General features: G+C 33.9%; 4 protein-coding genes and 1 pseudogene across 5 annotated transcripts, besides 2 other annotated features; 3 read left to right on the top strand and 2 right to left on the bottom strand.

Moving 5' to 3' along the window:
- Positions 1–683: 683 nt before the first annotated feature.
- Positions 684–2161, top strand: TVAGG3_0827900 (annotated as a pseudogene). Its single transcript has one exon. A coding segment is annotated over exon 1 (1478 nt).
- Positions 2162–2982: 821 nt separating this feature from the next.
- Positions 2983–12189: a mobile genetic element.
- On the top strand, positions 7650–8888 carry TVAGG3_0827890 (uncharacterized protein; the record flags this gene model as incomplete). Its single annotated transcript, XM_051248354.1, has 1 exon — positions 7650–8888. One exon carries the CDS (start codon positions 7650–7652, stop codon positions 8886–8888), a length of 1239 nt encoding a protein of 412 aa, XP_051083829.1.
- On the bottom strand, positions 9364–9807 carry TVAGG3_0827880 (uncharacterized protein; the record flags this gene model as incomplete). Its single annotated transcript, XM_001311513.1, has 1 exon — positions 9364–9807. One exon carries the CDS (start codon positions 9805–9807, stop codon positions 9364–9366), a length of 444 nt encoding a protein of 147 aa, XP_001311514.1.
- TVAGG3_0827870 (protein of unknown function, DUF4106 family) lies at positions 9844–10719 on the top strand (the record flags this gene model as incomplete). The annotated part of the gene is made up of 1 exon (XM_001311512.1): positions 9844–10719. The coding sequence occupies one exon, from the start codon at positions 9844–9846 to the stop codon at positions 10717–10719; it is 876 nt and encodes a 291-aa protein (XP_001311513.1).
- On the bottom strand, positions 11348–11892 carry TVAGG3_0827860 (organellar and viral DNA polymerase type B; the record flags this gene model as incomplete). Its single annotated transcript, XM_051248353.1, has 1 exon — positions 11348–11892. A coding segment is annotated over one exon (545 nt), but the record flags the coding sequence as incomplete, so codon positions are not given.
- Positions 12184–13042: part of a mobile genetic element that runs on past the window's edge.

The following is a 13042-nucleotide window of genomic DNA, read 5'->3' as shown; positions in this document are numbered from 1 at the left end:
AGAAAGATTTGTAATTGATGGTGAATAGTTACATCAAATGAATATACAAAGAGTTCTAAAGTTGTTGTGTGTTAATTTATGAAAAGTTATGAAATATTGGTATCTATTTCAAGTAACTTGTAACGAATCATAAAGTTTGTATAGTATTAATGGTGTTAGATATGAAATTAAATAACTGTTTGATACTAAAACACAATCAACGTATCTTGTTCTTGCAAGATATGATAATTGTGAATCAGATTCATACGGTGATACGATAAACTCGATGTATTCATTTATTAGTTCTTTCTTCAACTGATTTATGAATACATGGTAATCGTCGGTCAATTTATAATTGATGGGCAGTAATTTGTCATGAACTTGGCTACTTGATAATCAAAAGCAACAACAGAAAAAAAAAAAAAAAAAAAAAAAAAGGTAGTGGGGCCTCCAGGCACTTCGTGCCCTCTAGCCCTGAAGATGTTTAGTATAACTTTGTCCGGACAAGTAAGGGTCTATCGTCGCTACAGGAAAAGTTACGGGCGTTCCAAGGAAGTATACTTTGAGAAGACTTTCCCCCTTATAGAATGAGATAGGATGGTTATTTTACAAAACTGACAACACTTTGACCGAGTAGTTTTTTGTGCTGAACAAATAGTGTCATATAAACATCTGTCAAAAACCGCTTTTTAACTTCACTTAAAATGCCACGTAAGCTACGTAAGAATATACGTAAGAGGAAGGGAGCATTGAAACATCCAATAGTAAAACTGACACCACAACAACAGTTGCAACAACAAATGATGAATGACCCCACTATGTTGCAACAAATGTCAAGCAACCCTATGCTTTTAAGCCGAGTTATTGGTGCACAGAGTGGAGGTTTAAGAGCGGCACTTTTAGCGAAAATGGCAGGCTATGGTGGAGCTGCAGACGGAACAGCTTATAACCCTCAAAGTCAAATGAATTTGAGTTCACTCAAAAAATCAAATAACAGATGTCAAAAAGTCAAACATAGACATACAGAAACAAATAAGTGAAAACGAAAAGAAACTAGAATATGACAGACACACAAAGAAACTCAATGAGTTAAAAGAGAGAAAAAAAAGAACAACTGAAAGAACTAAGTACAGAGGAATATGCGAAAAAAGTGTCAGAAAAAGCAGCAGAAGTAGCAAAAATGGAACAAGATGTTATAAATTTGAAAAACCATACTACTCAATATAAAGTACTGAAAGATGAAGAAATAAAACAAAAAGCCCTGAAGACATATATGGATAGCGATGAGTATAAAAAAGAAGTTGAAGCAAATGTAAAGGCAGAAAAACTTTTACAGTTGCAAAACCAAACCGTACAGTATGAAAACTTAGCACAAGAAAGTAAAAATAACGACGCAGCCATGCAAAAGCAATGAAAAGCGCAGAATATATAAAAGCTAATAATGACTGGTTAGATGCCCAAGCCAACGCTAAAGCAGCCCAACTTATAGGGTCAATAAGGACAAAAATACAAGCGGATGAAGACAGTTCAAATGAAGCTTTAATGAATGCTGACTTTAAGAACGCCTTCGAAGCTCTTCATAGTAAGGTGAAACTAGTGAACGACTTCTCATCTGGAAAGAAACTGAAGTCTGAAGGTTTCGACAACGAGTTAAGAGAAGTAGCACAAAATATGACGAAAATAACAGATGCAGCAACGAGACAGGCAGTTCAAAGTGCCTATGACGCCGTTAGAGCAACTGTTGTGGAAAGTCAAGAAAAAGAGTTACAACAGACCAAAACAGACCTAGTAAATGCTTTCTTAAGAACGAAAAGTCAGGTAGGACATTATGCTGCAGATGGAACGTATGTGCCAGCTGGTGGAACTTATATACCACCAAACCCTCCAAGAGAAGCACCTGCACCAGGACTACCTAAAACATTTACATCGTCACATGGACACAGACACAGGCATGCACCAAAACCAACACAACAACCAACACAACAACCAACAGTTCAAAACACTGCACCACAACCAACAGTTCAAATCCAGCACCACAACCAACAGTTCAAAACACTGCACCACAACCAACAGTTCAAAACACTGCACCACAACCAACAGTTCAAAACACTGCACCACAAACAGAGCAAGGACATAAAAGAAGTAGAGAACAAGGAAACCAAGAATTCTTAAAAATGCTTAAGGAAGACTATGGTTACCCAGATACTCTTGACTTTAGTGACAGATATAAAGAAGCTATTAGAAAGTTCAAGGAAGGAAATACTGACCCGAACCTATTTAGCTTTATGGTTCAGCACCAAATGGGATATAATTTCAAACCTGGAAAATACAAGCTCGCTAAGGGATATGATTTAATAGCATATCATCCAAATGACATGACTGAATTTACTCCGAGATATTTGGTGTCAGAGATAAATGATAATTCAACTATCTTCATGAAACGCGTAAAAAAATAGAGACGGAACGAAAGAAGAAAGGGTTATGAATGCGGATGGCTTAAATAGGGAACTTGTTTAAAAACGGTCTCGGAATATATGAAATGCCAGCAGATGAGGTACAAGAAACTCCACAGAAGAAGTTCAGATACAACCAGACATGGAAGAAATAGTTCAGCAACAACAGCTAGAAGAGCCTGAAGGAAACGAACAAGTCCCTCCTTTGGAAACTAACTTCACAGAACTAGATGAAGATTTGGAACAGCCGAAAAATCTTGACCCTCAACAAGAGTATGCGGAGAATATGGAATCTTTCCAAGAGTCTAAGAAAAATTCAGCTGACATAGTAGAAGAATATCGAAAAATGTTCGCCGACATACAAAAGACTCCAACATCAGATGAAAATATTCAGCATAGAATGGAAGTACTGAAAGAAAATGTACGCAAATACAACAATCCTTTTTACTTACGACCATATAACGTTCAATCTTTGGCTGAACTCGGTGAAAATAAAAGGTTAAATTTCAACAAAGCATATAGAAATGAAACATTGTTTAAAGTTCATTCAGAACCTAACCAATATGGAAACAACCTACTTTTGTTTCTGCAGACTATGGAACTACAATGAGATGGGGTCATAAAGCTAATCCGGATAGGTGGTTCATAAACTTACAACCACAATTCCAAGAAGTTGTAGACGCAATGGAAGTGAATGGTGAACCAGATATAGCTGGTATTTTCAGCGCGGCTTTAATGCCATTGAAAGATATGAAACATGCAGATATTTTGGACCAGTATGAAATGAACATGGCTGATGGAAATATAACACCTGACGTTCTAGAACATTTATCTCAAAGAACTACACAGAACCATAGAGATGGTATATTTGGTGAAGAGTTTAGAAAGAAAGTTAGGGAGATAGAAGGAAGAGAACCTATTGTACATGACCTTGCAAACGAAAGTTTACAAAATGTCATAAAAACTTACTTTGCAGACAATGAACTGAGAAGGGATGAATATTTAAGAAAACTCAAATGGACAGTACCAAATGAAATGTTAGTATTGAAAAACATGTTCCTTGACAAATAAAACCAACTACAGAAATAAATGACGCAAGACTGAAACATTGGGTAAAAGCTTTCCCATTCACAAAAGATATTATTGGTAACATGGAAAGAAAACCAGAATGGCTACAAAAACATATATTTGGAAACGAGCTTATTCCATATGGACAAGCTCTGTTTGAAGAGCTTGAACCGGAAACTCAGGAAAGAGTCATGCAAACAATACGCGAAGACTCAAATACAAACTATGACGAAATCTTTCTAGGATATAGGTTACCTGAGATGGGCGACCAGAGCCCAAAGGCAAAAAGGACATGGAAAATTTACAACATACTAGGTGAACATGAGGCAAAGATGCAACAACTTGAAGCAGAGGGCAAGTTACCAAAAGCGACACCAAAGAAGAAGAGAAGAGTAGAACAAAGTGAAAGTAGTGAAGAAGTAACTTCATCTAGTGAAAGTAGTGGCAATGAAGGAAAAGAAGAGTTAAAAACTCAGTCAGGAAGAAAGTAAAGCTTCGTCCGAGTGGGTTCTATTATGACACATAAATCCAACTATTCTATATTTTTACCCATATGAAATGTACGCCGCTCAATATAACGCCAACAGTTTTGGATGCCATGAACGGAAATGTTTCCGAATGGTATAACGAATGCGACAATGCCATTAGAAGGTCAGAAATAGTTCCTGGAACTTACGAATATACAACTGCTGTTTCTTATGGAAACGTAGGTGAGTTTGGAGAAGGTTCTTCAACAACAGTAGATATTGCTTGCGACAGGTTTCATATTATTTCTATTGACAACTCATTCTTATACGTGGAACAAGACATTGAAATAAAACCTTCTGCCAAGTTGTCTGACAAGAAAGGTTGCAATGGAATTTTCTATGTCGGATACCAATATGCTCAGAATTTCATGGGATATAAGATATATTCTAACTCTGACTTAGTTCAAACAGTAACATGGGCAAACTATGAATGGTTCGCTTTGAGAAACTCAGTACAACCACAAGCTAGAGAACAAACAGACCAGTATGCAAATATTGAGAAAATAAGAAGACTTGACCCTAACGTTCCAGGAGTTTATGTTAACCTTTCTGGACAAACTGCAGCAGCAGTAACCAAAGTAAAACTGAAACTTAGAGTTCCTTTGTCATCTTTCCTCATCTTCAGGTTTTTAAGATACTTGCCAAACTGGGCAGGAAAAATTTCTATCGAACTTACTCCAAGCAAAAAAACTTAGTCATTGCACCAACACAAGACCCATTCACTATTACAGACGTAAAGGGAACAAATCAAACGTCATTCGCCGAATTTTGCAAAGACAAAGTTGACTTAGACTTTGGTTTCTCAAACCTCAACAATGAAGTAAACTATTATTTCAATGCTGCTGGAACTGCTTGGGACCCAGTTAAGTTTACATGCGAAAAGTTTGAATGCAAGAGAATAGAAAGCAGACTTGCAGTCTATATGTTGGACCCAGATATTTTCAAATGCTTTAGCTGCCAAATATATTGCAGTTCCACTTATGTTCCCTATACACCAAATATCTGTCAAGACTTTGCAGGTGAAGTTGGAAACCAAAGTGCTGACCCAGGTTGCAAGAACAGATATTGCTTTAACAACTGCAATGAAACATGCAGATACTATGTTTGTACTGTTCAGACGAACTATAAATGACTATTCTTGTTTCTACAACCCTGGTATTAAATATCATATAAACATAGATGGCAAATATTATCCAAGAGAAGAATATTCTACAGTTGAGGATATTGAGGTCATACAACTTGACATTAGATGCTATGAACTTTAACAACAACTTCACAACAAACCATTAACCCTGAAATGCAAAGTTCTATTATGCCATATGTGAAAGTATGGACTCATACAGGAGGTCAAAAAACTCAATATACAAATGGAGACCGTTCAAACTTTTGGCTTGGCATTCCATTTGCTGACTCAAGAAGACTTTATGGTGGTATTTCAACTGTTGGTACAGTTCAAATACAATATACTGGTGACAGAGACGGTCCAGATGAACTGAGAGCAAAGAAGTTTACAAAACCAATAGCACTTTTCACGGAAGATGCTCTTTGAAGATTCGTTCGATGAAACCTGCTGGGGCTCCTCAGATTGGCATAAACGACAGCTTCCATCGAGCAGATTTTGGCAGCAGGTCAGTAAGTTGTTCTTGAACTGACTTCTCTCCGTCAATATTGACAGTACGCCAGTTTTGACATAATATTGTAAGATAAACTTACCTTTAGAAATATCTGTAAGTTTTGTTGTTATATTTTTGTCAACGTCAAGAACTTTCACCATTTCAGTTATACCAACTTTCTTTGCTTTCTGAAAATATTTAGGTTCAGCAAAAGACTGCTATTCTATAACATTTACCATTGTTTGTATAAAGAACTATTCTGTCAATGTATTGTGTATTGTTTGTTTGTGTGTGTAAACTTTGTTCTGCTTCAATTCGAAGAGATACTCGAATACGTCCATCTTTTTATTCTAAGTAAAATGTCATTTCCGAAAAATAGAAGCGTGAGTGTTTCAAAAGGTTTAATGGCGGTGGCAGATGTGAAGTTAAAATTCACCAACTCAAACAAACAGTCAAAGTGTTGTTGTCAATGTCAAAGACAGAGATGTTGAAGTGGGGAAACCATACGAAGACAAAGATGGTATAACAATTGTTCCTGTAAAAGAACAACCAACATATCCTGAAGTTAGCAGAGACTTAAGTTCTGTTGCAGATATTCGAACGACTACCAACAACTGAAAGACAAACTTCAAACTCAGGAGAAGATTTGTCAAGCTTTAGGTATAATGTTAACTTGGTCGAACACAACCCTGTAAAAGTGAACTCATATGTCATTGCACCTCATGAAGTCTTGAAAGAACTATTGAAACTTTTGACAGAGGCAGACGATATAAACATCAAAGAAATAGAACCCGACATTAGTTGCTGTGGTGTTTCATATAATGTCATTGACAAGATATACGTTATGAAAGGAGGTGAAACGTTGAACTTAAAGTATAGTTTCCCAGACGTCATAAAAAATATTTGACGACCACAAACATTTCATTAAAATTTATTTGCTAAGTAAAAATGTCAAAACTTCTTGAAAGATGTTTGAAGAAAAATAATATAGACTTTATTTCATGTAAAGGACTTTTACACACTTTTGAACGATATGAAAGACCCTGTTTTGTTTGTTCGTGTAGACAAAGGAAAGTTCTATGTCTTTACAAAATATTTGAACTTCTTAGACAGAGAACTTCAAGAAACGCCATGTGAAAGTTTAGATGAAGTTCTTCTCCACTTTCAGAAAAACTTTTAAATATATATAAATGGCAGAAGATATAATGGTTTATACTATTACGACTAAAAACCCTGAGTCATATAATTCTATAACAACAAACTTACAAAGTCCTCAAGGACGATATTGTAAACTAACCTTAAACACAATGACGACTAAAGCCTGTTTTGCTCTTTTGACACCAGAAGACTTTATTGTTGTGAATGGTAAAAATACTCCTTTGAAGATACTTACTCAGATATACCACCAACAGTTTTGTTGACTTATTTAATACTTTAAGGACGGGTGTAACATGTCTGCAACTAGAGCAGGTTTCTTATGTTTGGATGTCCGACTGAGTTTTACTATAAACAATATGAGCTATAATACAAAAACTTATATCTGGTTTTTACTACCAACAGTTTCCTATAACAGGAAAAGGTGTCATACAAGGAATGTCTATTCATTGACATTAAGCACACCAATTATATATTGTTTCAAACTTAGGTTCAAAGTGTTATTCGAATGTCGACAGAAACTATTATGACCAAAAGATACTTATGCGTAAAACAATACTTTCTCTGCTGGTTTGCCTATTGTTCATTCGAATGCAGAATTTTCAACCTTAGTGAACTCAAACACTTTGGCAAGTATAACGTTGACATTAGTTGACGCAAACTTTGTTCCTGTAAAACTTTTATGTCCTATGTATTTGTCAATGACGGCAGAAAGTTTCGAATTGGAAGATGCAACTGGTGAAAGTATTGTATTACAAGAACAACTTCAACAACAAATAGCTCAAGAACAACAAATGCAACAAATGCAACAACAAAGTCAAGAATAAAAAAAAATTTTTTTTATTTTTATAAAAATGTACAGAATAGATGTTTCAGATTTTTATGACTTCCAAGCATTCAGAAATATGTGTCCATTTCGAGACTATAACAAAGCAGTCGAGAATTTGAAACGTTTAGTCATTTATGTCGACTCTGCCCCAGAATGTTATGTTATGAAAGAATGGGATGTAGTCTTTAACAAACCTAAAGCAACAATAGTTTCAGAACAAGAATGTAGACAGAAACTTAAGAAAATAAAAGTCGTACAAGTTGGCATGAAGATGTTAGATGCTTGGGATATCTTATTGTCAAAACTTGAAGATTTTTTCAGTTCGAGGTATAAAGTTCTATACACCTTCTCCAAACTTCTATTCTATCTTCACTGGAATATAAATCATGAACAAGTAGAATGGAAAGAAAATATTATAGAAGCTTGGTTAGACCATGTCAAAGAAATTATATGCAATGGAAACGAAAAGGTTTATGAGTATATCTTATGTTGGTTTGCAAACATCTTACAACATCCAAGTGCTAAAAATGAAACTGCTCTCATTATAATTGGAAAACAAGGAACTGGTAAGAACACATTCTTTACAGATATTTTGTGCAAACTGTTAGAGGGCTATTCGAACCCGAATATGACAAACTTAGAAAACATCTGTGGCAAGTTTAACTCCTCAATAGAGAATATGAAACTTATAGTTTGCAATGAACTTCAAAGTATAGATACAACAAAAGTTTTAAACTCAGATGCTTTGAAGAGTCTTATAACAGACAAAGTTGGAGTTGTTGAAAGAAAATATAAAGACCAAAGAGTTTGTGAAAATGTTGCAAACTTCATTATGGTTTCAAACAATGCTGTTCCGATGAAGTTAGAAAGTTCTGACAGAAGATATGTAGTTGTCAGAACGTCAGATTCTCATATGCAAGATACAGAATATTTTGACGACTTAGCAGAAACTTTGACATCTGACTTTTACAACCACTTGTTCTCATACTTTATGACATTAGATATTTCAAAGTTCAATCCAAGACAAATTCCACATACCGAAGAGAGACAAACATTGTTAGAAGCAAACAAGAGTGTATATGAACTGTTCATAGATGAAACTGACTTTGAGTGTTTAGATGAAAGGTCATTGTACGATTCGTATAAACAATATTGTCAAGAATATGGTTATATGACAGCGTCTAAACGAACATTCTTGGCAAATGTCAAAAGTCTTTTAGATGTTCAGAATGGTGTATATACAAAGAAAAATTTTTATGAGTAAATTTTAAAAAAAATATTTTTTTATCCGATAGAAAAGATGGCAAAATTCATCTCAGTAAACAAGTACATGTCAGGACTTAAAGAAGAACTAGACCCATTCACATATTTGAATGTTTACTTCTACCATTTTGAAAAGTCTTCATTCAGCAAAGTTTGGAACATCGAACCAGCAGTTAAGTTTGCTATTGTGACTAAAAATGGTGCGAAATTTGAAGACTTAGACATAGAAGGTTTGTTAGCAGTCAAAGAAAGTTTTGACAGAAGGTTTTCAAACCTTAAAGAAGGCAAAGCATACAAACTTGTTATACCTTATGAACCAAAGAAAGCAGACGACTATGAATATTATGAGTCTAAGATAGTTGAAGTTCAAGGTAAATTGGGTAAAAAGATTTTAGAGTCTAAGCCAGTGTTTGCTCCTAAAGAGGAAGAGAACATTGACATTGACCCAGAAATGTTCTAAAAATAAAATTTTATTTTTACATGTCAAATTTCTTTTTCTCTGGAACTGGTTCAGGTTCTTTCTTCTCTTCTTCTACTTTCTTTTCTTTCTTCTTCTTTTCTGGTGGAGTTATGTCAAATTTGGCGCAACTATATTTATGTAAAAGTTCTTTGTCCTTTAATAGCTCTTCTATTCTGTTTTCTATTTCATCTTCAAGAACAGCGCATGTGTCTTCTTTGCATTCTAAGAACTTTTGTTGGACTTCATCTTTCCAATCGGCGTCATCTCTGTCAACAAGTCTGTCATTGACAAATTTTAAGACTTCTCTGCTTAATGTTTTATGGTTCTTGTCATATTCCCAGAAACAGAACTTTAGAACAAATTCACCTTTCTTGTTTACACTATGTAAGATTTTATGGTCGACAGATGTTTTGCTGTCGAAAAGCTTGTCTCGAATATAGATAGCGAAATCGCTAGACATTTTCTAAAAGATAAAAATTTTAATTTTTCTAAAAATATGTTAGAAAAAAAGTTTGCTGACATTGACAAGAAATTTGAGAATGTTTTAAACAAGAACAAGAGGAAGTTAGAAAATGCTCAGATAAAACCCATACATGACAAGTTCTTATTTGCTCAGAATGGTATAACAGGTCTAATTGCACCACCTGGGTCGGGTAAGACTTTCACTTATCTTAAAATGGCTGCACAACAACAAGAACTAGATGAGAAGAACCCATTCTATGAGTTAGTTGTTATTTGTAGTACTTCTGGTCAATTTGACCAAACCGTCAATTCGTTCAAAGATATTATAAAGAAGTCTAAGTTAGTATGTATAAAGGATACTGAGTTGTTAGATTGGATAAAGAAGTACCAAAGAAGGGTTTTGAAGTACAATGCTATAAATGAGTATATAAATTCGAAGTTTAAAGACCCAAATGAGGAAATGCAGAGAATATTAGAGAAGAAACACTTCAGAAACAAACAGAAAGAGATAGAATACATTTCGAAGAAATTGCAATCTTACGATTGGAAGACTTACCCTCATAGATGTCTTCTTATCTTAGATGACTTTGCTTCTCATCCTTTGCTTAAGAATAGAGAACAAGATATGTGTCGAATTCTTAAGAAACTTAGGCACTTTAACATTTCAGTCGTAATATGTGTACAGACAGCAAAGAGTTTAAGTAAGGATGTAAAGAGAATACTTACTGACATTGTACTTTTCCCCGGATTGTCCGAAGACGATTTCATGGAACTTATGAAAGAGTCCATGGCAGGTAAGTTTGACAGACATGAACTATGGGAGAAGTACAAAGTCATACAAGACCCTCATACTTCTTTCAGAATTCATATCTACGCAAACAAAGTTCAAATTGTAAAAAGTCAAGCTTGAAAAATAAATGGTTCATCTACCCTACTTGTTTGAAGTTGTCAAAATACTCTGTTATTTTTCACGATTTTCATGAGTTTTAGGCGACCCAGAAAAAAGTCGGTCTCGCTGTTCTTCACTGTTTTCATAGAGTTTTGGCGACTACGTTTTTTTACGTACTCGCTGTTCTTCACTGTTTTCATACGGAATCTCTTCTCTTGGTTTTCCGAGGGAAGCAAGCATATGAGGAAATTCATGAAATTTGGTCATTTTTCAGCAAAAATAATGTTTAGGTGAAGAAGTGAGATCTCACCTGTTTTTTCACCTAATTTTTCACCTCTTTTTTTTCACAACCGTTTTACATGGTAAGCGTTATTTTTACATTATGACACGAAGTGAAGATTTGCACTTCGTCAAAAATTAGCGTTATTTTTACATTATGACACGAAGTGAAGATTTGCACTTCGTCAAAAATTAGCGTTATTTTTACATTATGACACGAAGTGAAGATTTGCACTTCATCAAATTTTATAAAAAATTAGCGTTATTTTTTCTATCTTTCACAAAAGACCAAAAATAAACGCTTTACATGTATTTTTCAGCAACTTCGTCAAATAATTTTATAGCTTTATCTATCTCATCTACTTCAAACGTTTCTTTACCTTTTATGGGAGCACCATACATTTTCTCAAACTTTTCAAGTAGTTCTGTTTCTGCAGCTCTCATATCATTAACGAACACAACCTTGACTCTATTGACTGTACTGTCATATCTTTGAGTTATATTATATGTCCTTCCTATCTTATATCTTTTTGTATTGAAGTCCTTCGGTTTCTGAACGATGTAAAGTAAGCCTTCACTGCAACGTTCCGTATCGAATGAACCATATGTTATGAAGTTATATCCAACAACTGGGTCAATCCATAACAAAACTATTGGTATAAGACTTTTGTCGATGAGATATGCTGTAGTTCCATAGAATCTTACCGATATCATAAGCTCAGGATTTCTTGTCAAAATTTTCTGAGTAGAAGCAATTCCAACCCAATGGTATGTTTTCTTTCCAGATGGAGATAAAATGTCTGACAAAGAATATTTGTTGTATTTCTTTGAGTATCTTACGTTTAAATCACCTATTCTAACCAATTTGGTGTCATTGTCTATCTTTTTAACTGTTTCAAACTCAATGTTTGTCATTTCTGTTCTTACATACAAAATAAAAAAATAAATAAAAATAAAACTAACTTTATTTTTTCTATCTTAAGGAAACTCATGAAATTTGGTCATTTTTCAGCAAAAATAAAGTTTAGGTGAAGTGGTGCGATCTCACCTGTTTTTTCACCTCTTTTTTCACAAGCGTTTTACATGAATTGTACGATGTATATTTGAAATCCTAAACAGTTTTGTAGCCTCTATTTCTTCTTTTAGTACATCGAATGTTTTAACGATGCCGAAAGTCTCTTTATATTTCTTCTTGACGTCAGACAGGAGAAAAAAACATAGCACACATTTGCACACATTTTGACACTTTTTCTGACAAGCATCATTCAAATTTGAAGAAAAACCTCTAAATTTCATTCAAATTTCTGTCAAAATGTGTGCAAAATTGAAATAGGCACACATTTTGACATACGATTATTTATATACGTTATTTTAATGGTTTCAGAGAAATCTTCGTTACACATTATTGAAGATTACTCAATATTTAAGTGAATGACTCACTACCACCTGTTTAGAAAAATGGTAGCATAAAATCCAAATGTCACATATATTATTTCTTATTTCATACAAATAAACTTACAATTATAACCTCAACTTGTTTGCAAAGCAGAAACTCAATATAAGCAATCGATCAGTAGTGTATTTAAAAGTCGAATTTAAATTTAAAAATTTATAATCTTATTTCGGAACCAAATAGTATAAATTTAGGACAAAAAGCTACGTGGTGTTGATAACAACTATTAAAATTCAAATATTACTACCATGAACAATACAATGGCTCATATTGATAATTGATAAACGTGCATATAAATTGCATATATCATCAATGTCATTAAGTAAAATACATGTATATAAATAGATTAGAAATATTTTTCGGTTAGAATTAAAATCTATGTAATAAAAAATAAGTTATAAAAATAAATACCGAATTTTTATTTGTAATATAAACTGCTACAATATGCTAGTGTATACAAATGTATTTGTCGTATTGATTTGAAAGATCTTCAACATGGTTCAGATCTAAATTTGAAACTCGTAAAATAAAGCGAATCTTTATTTATAATATAAACTGCTACAATATGCTAGTGTGTACAAATGTATTTGTCGTATTGATTTGAAAGATCTT

Source organism: Trichomonas vaginalis, chromosome VI (genome assembly GCF_026262505.1).
Source record: "Trichomonas vaginalis G3 chromosome VI, whole genome shotgun sequence".
Classification (NCBI taxonomy): domain Eukaryota; phylum Parabasalia; order Trichomonadida; family Trichomonadidae; genus Trichomonas; species Trichomonas vaginalis.
This window is presented reverse-complemented; position numbering and strand designations above follow the sequence as displayed.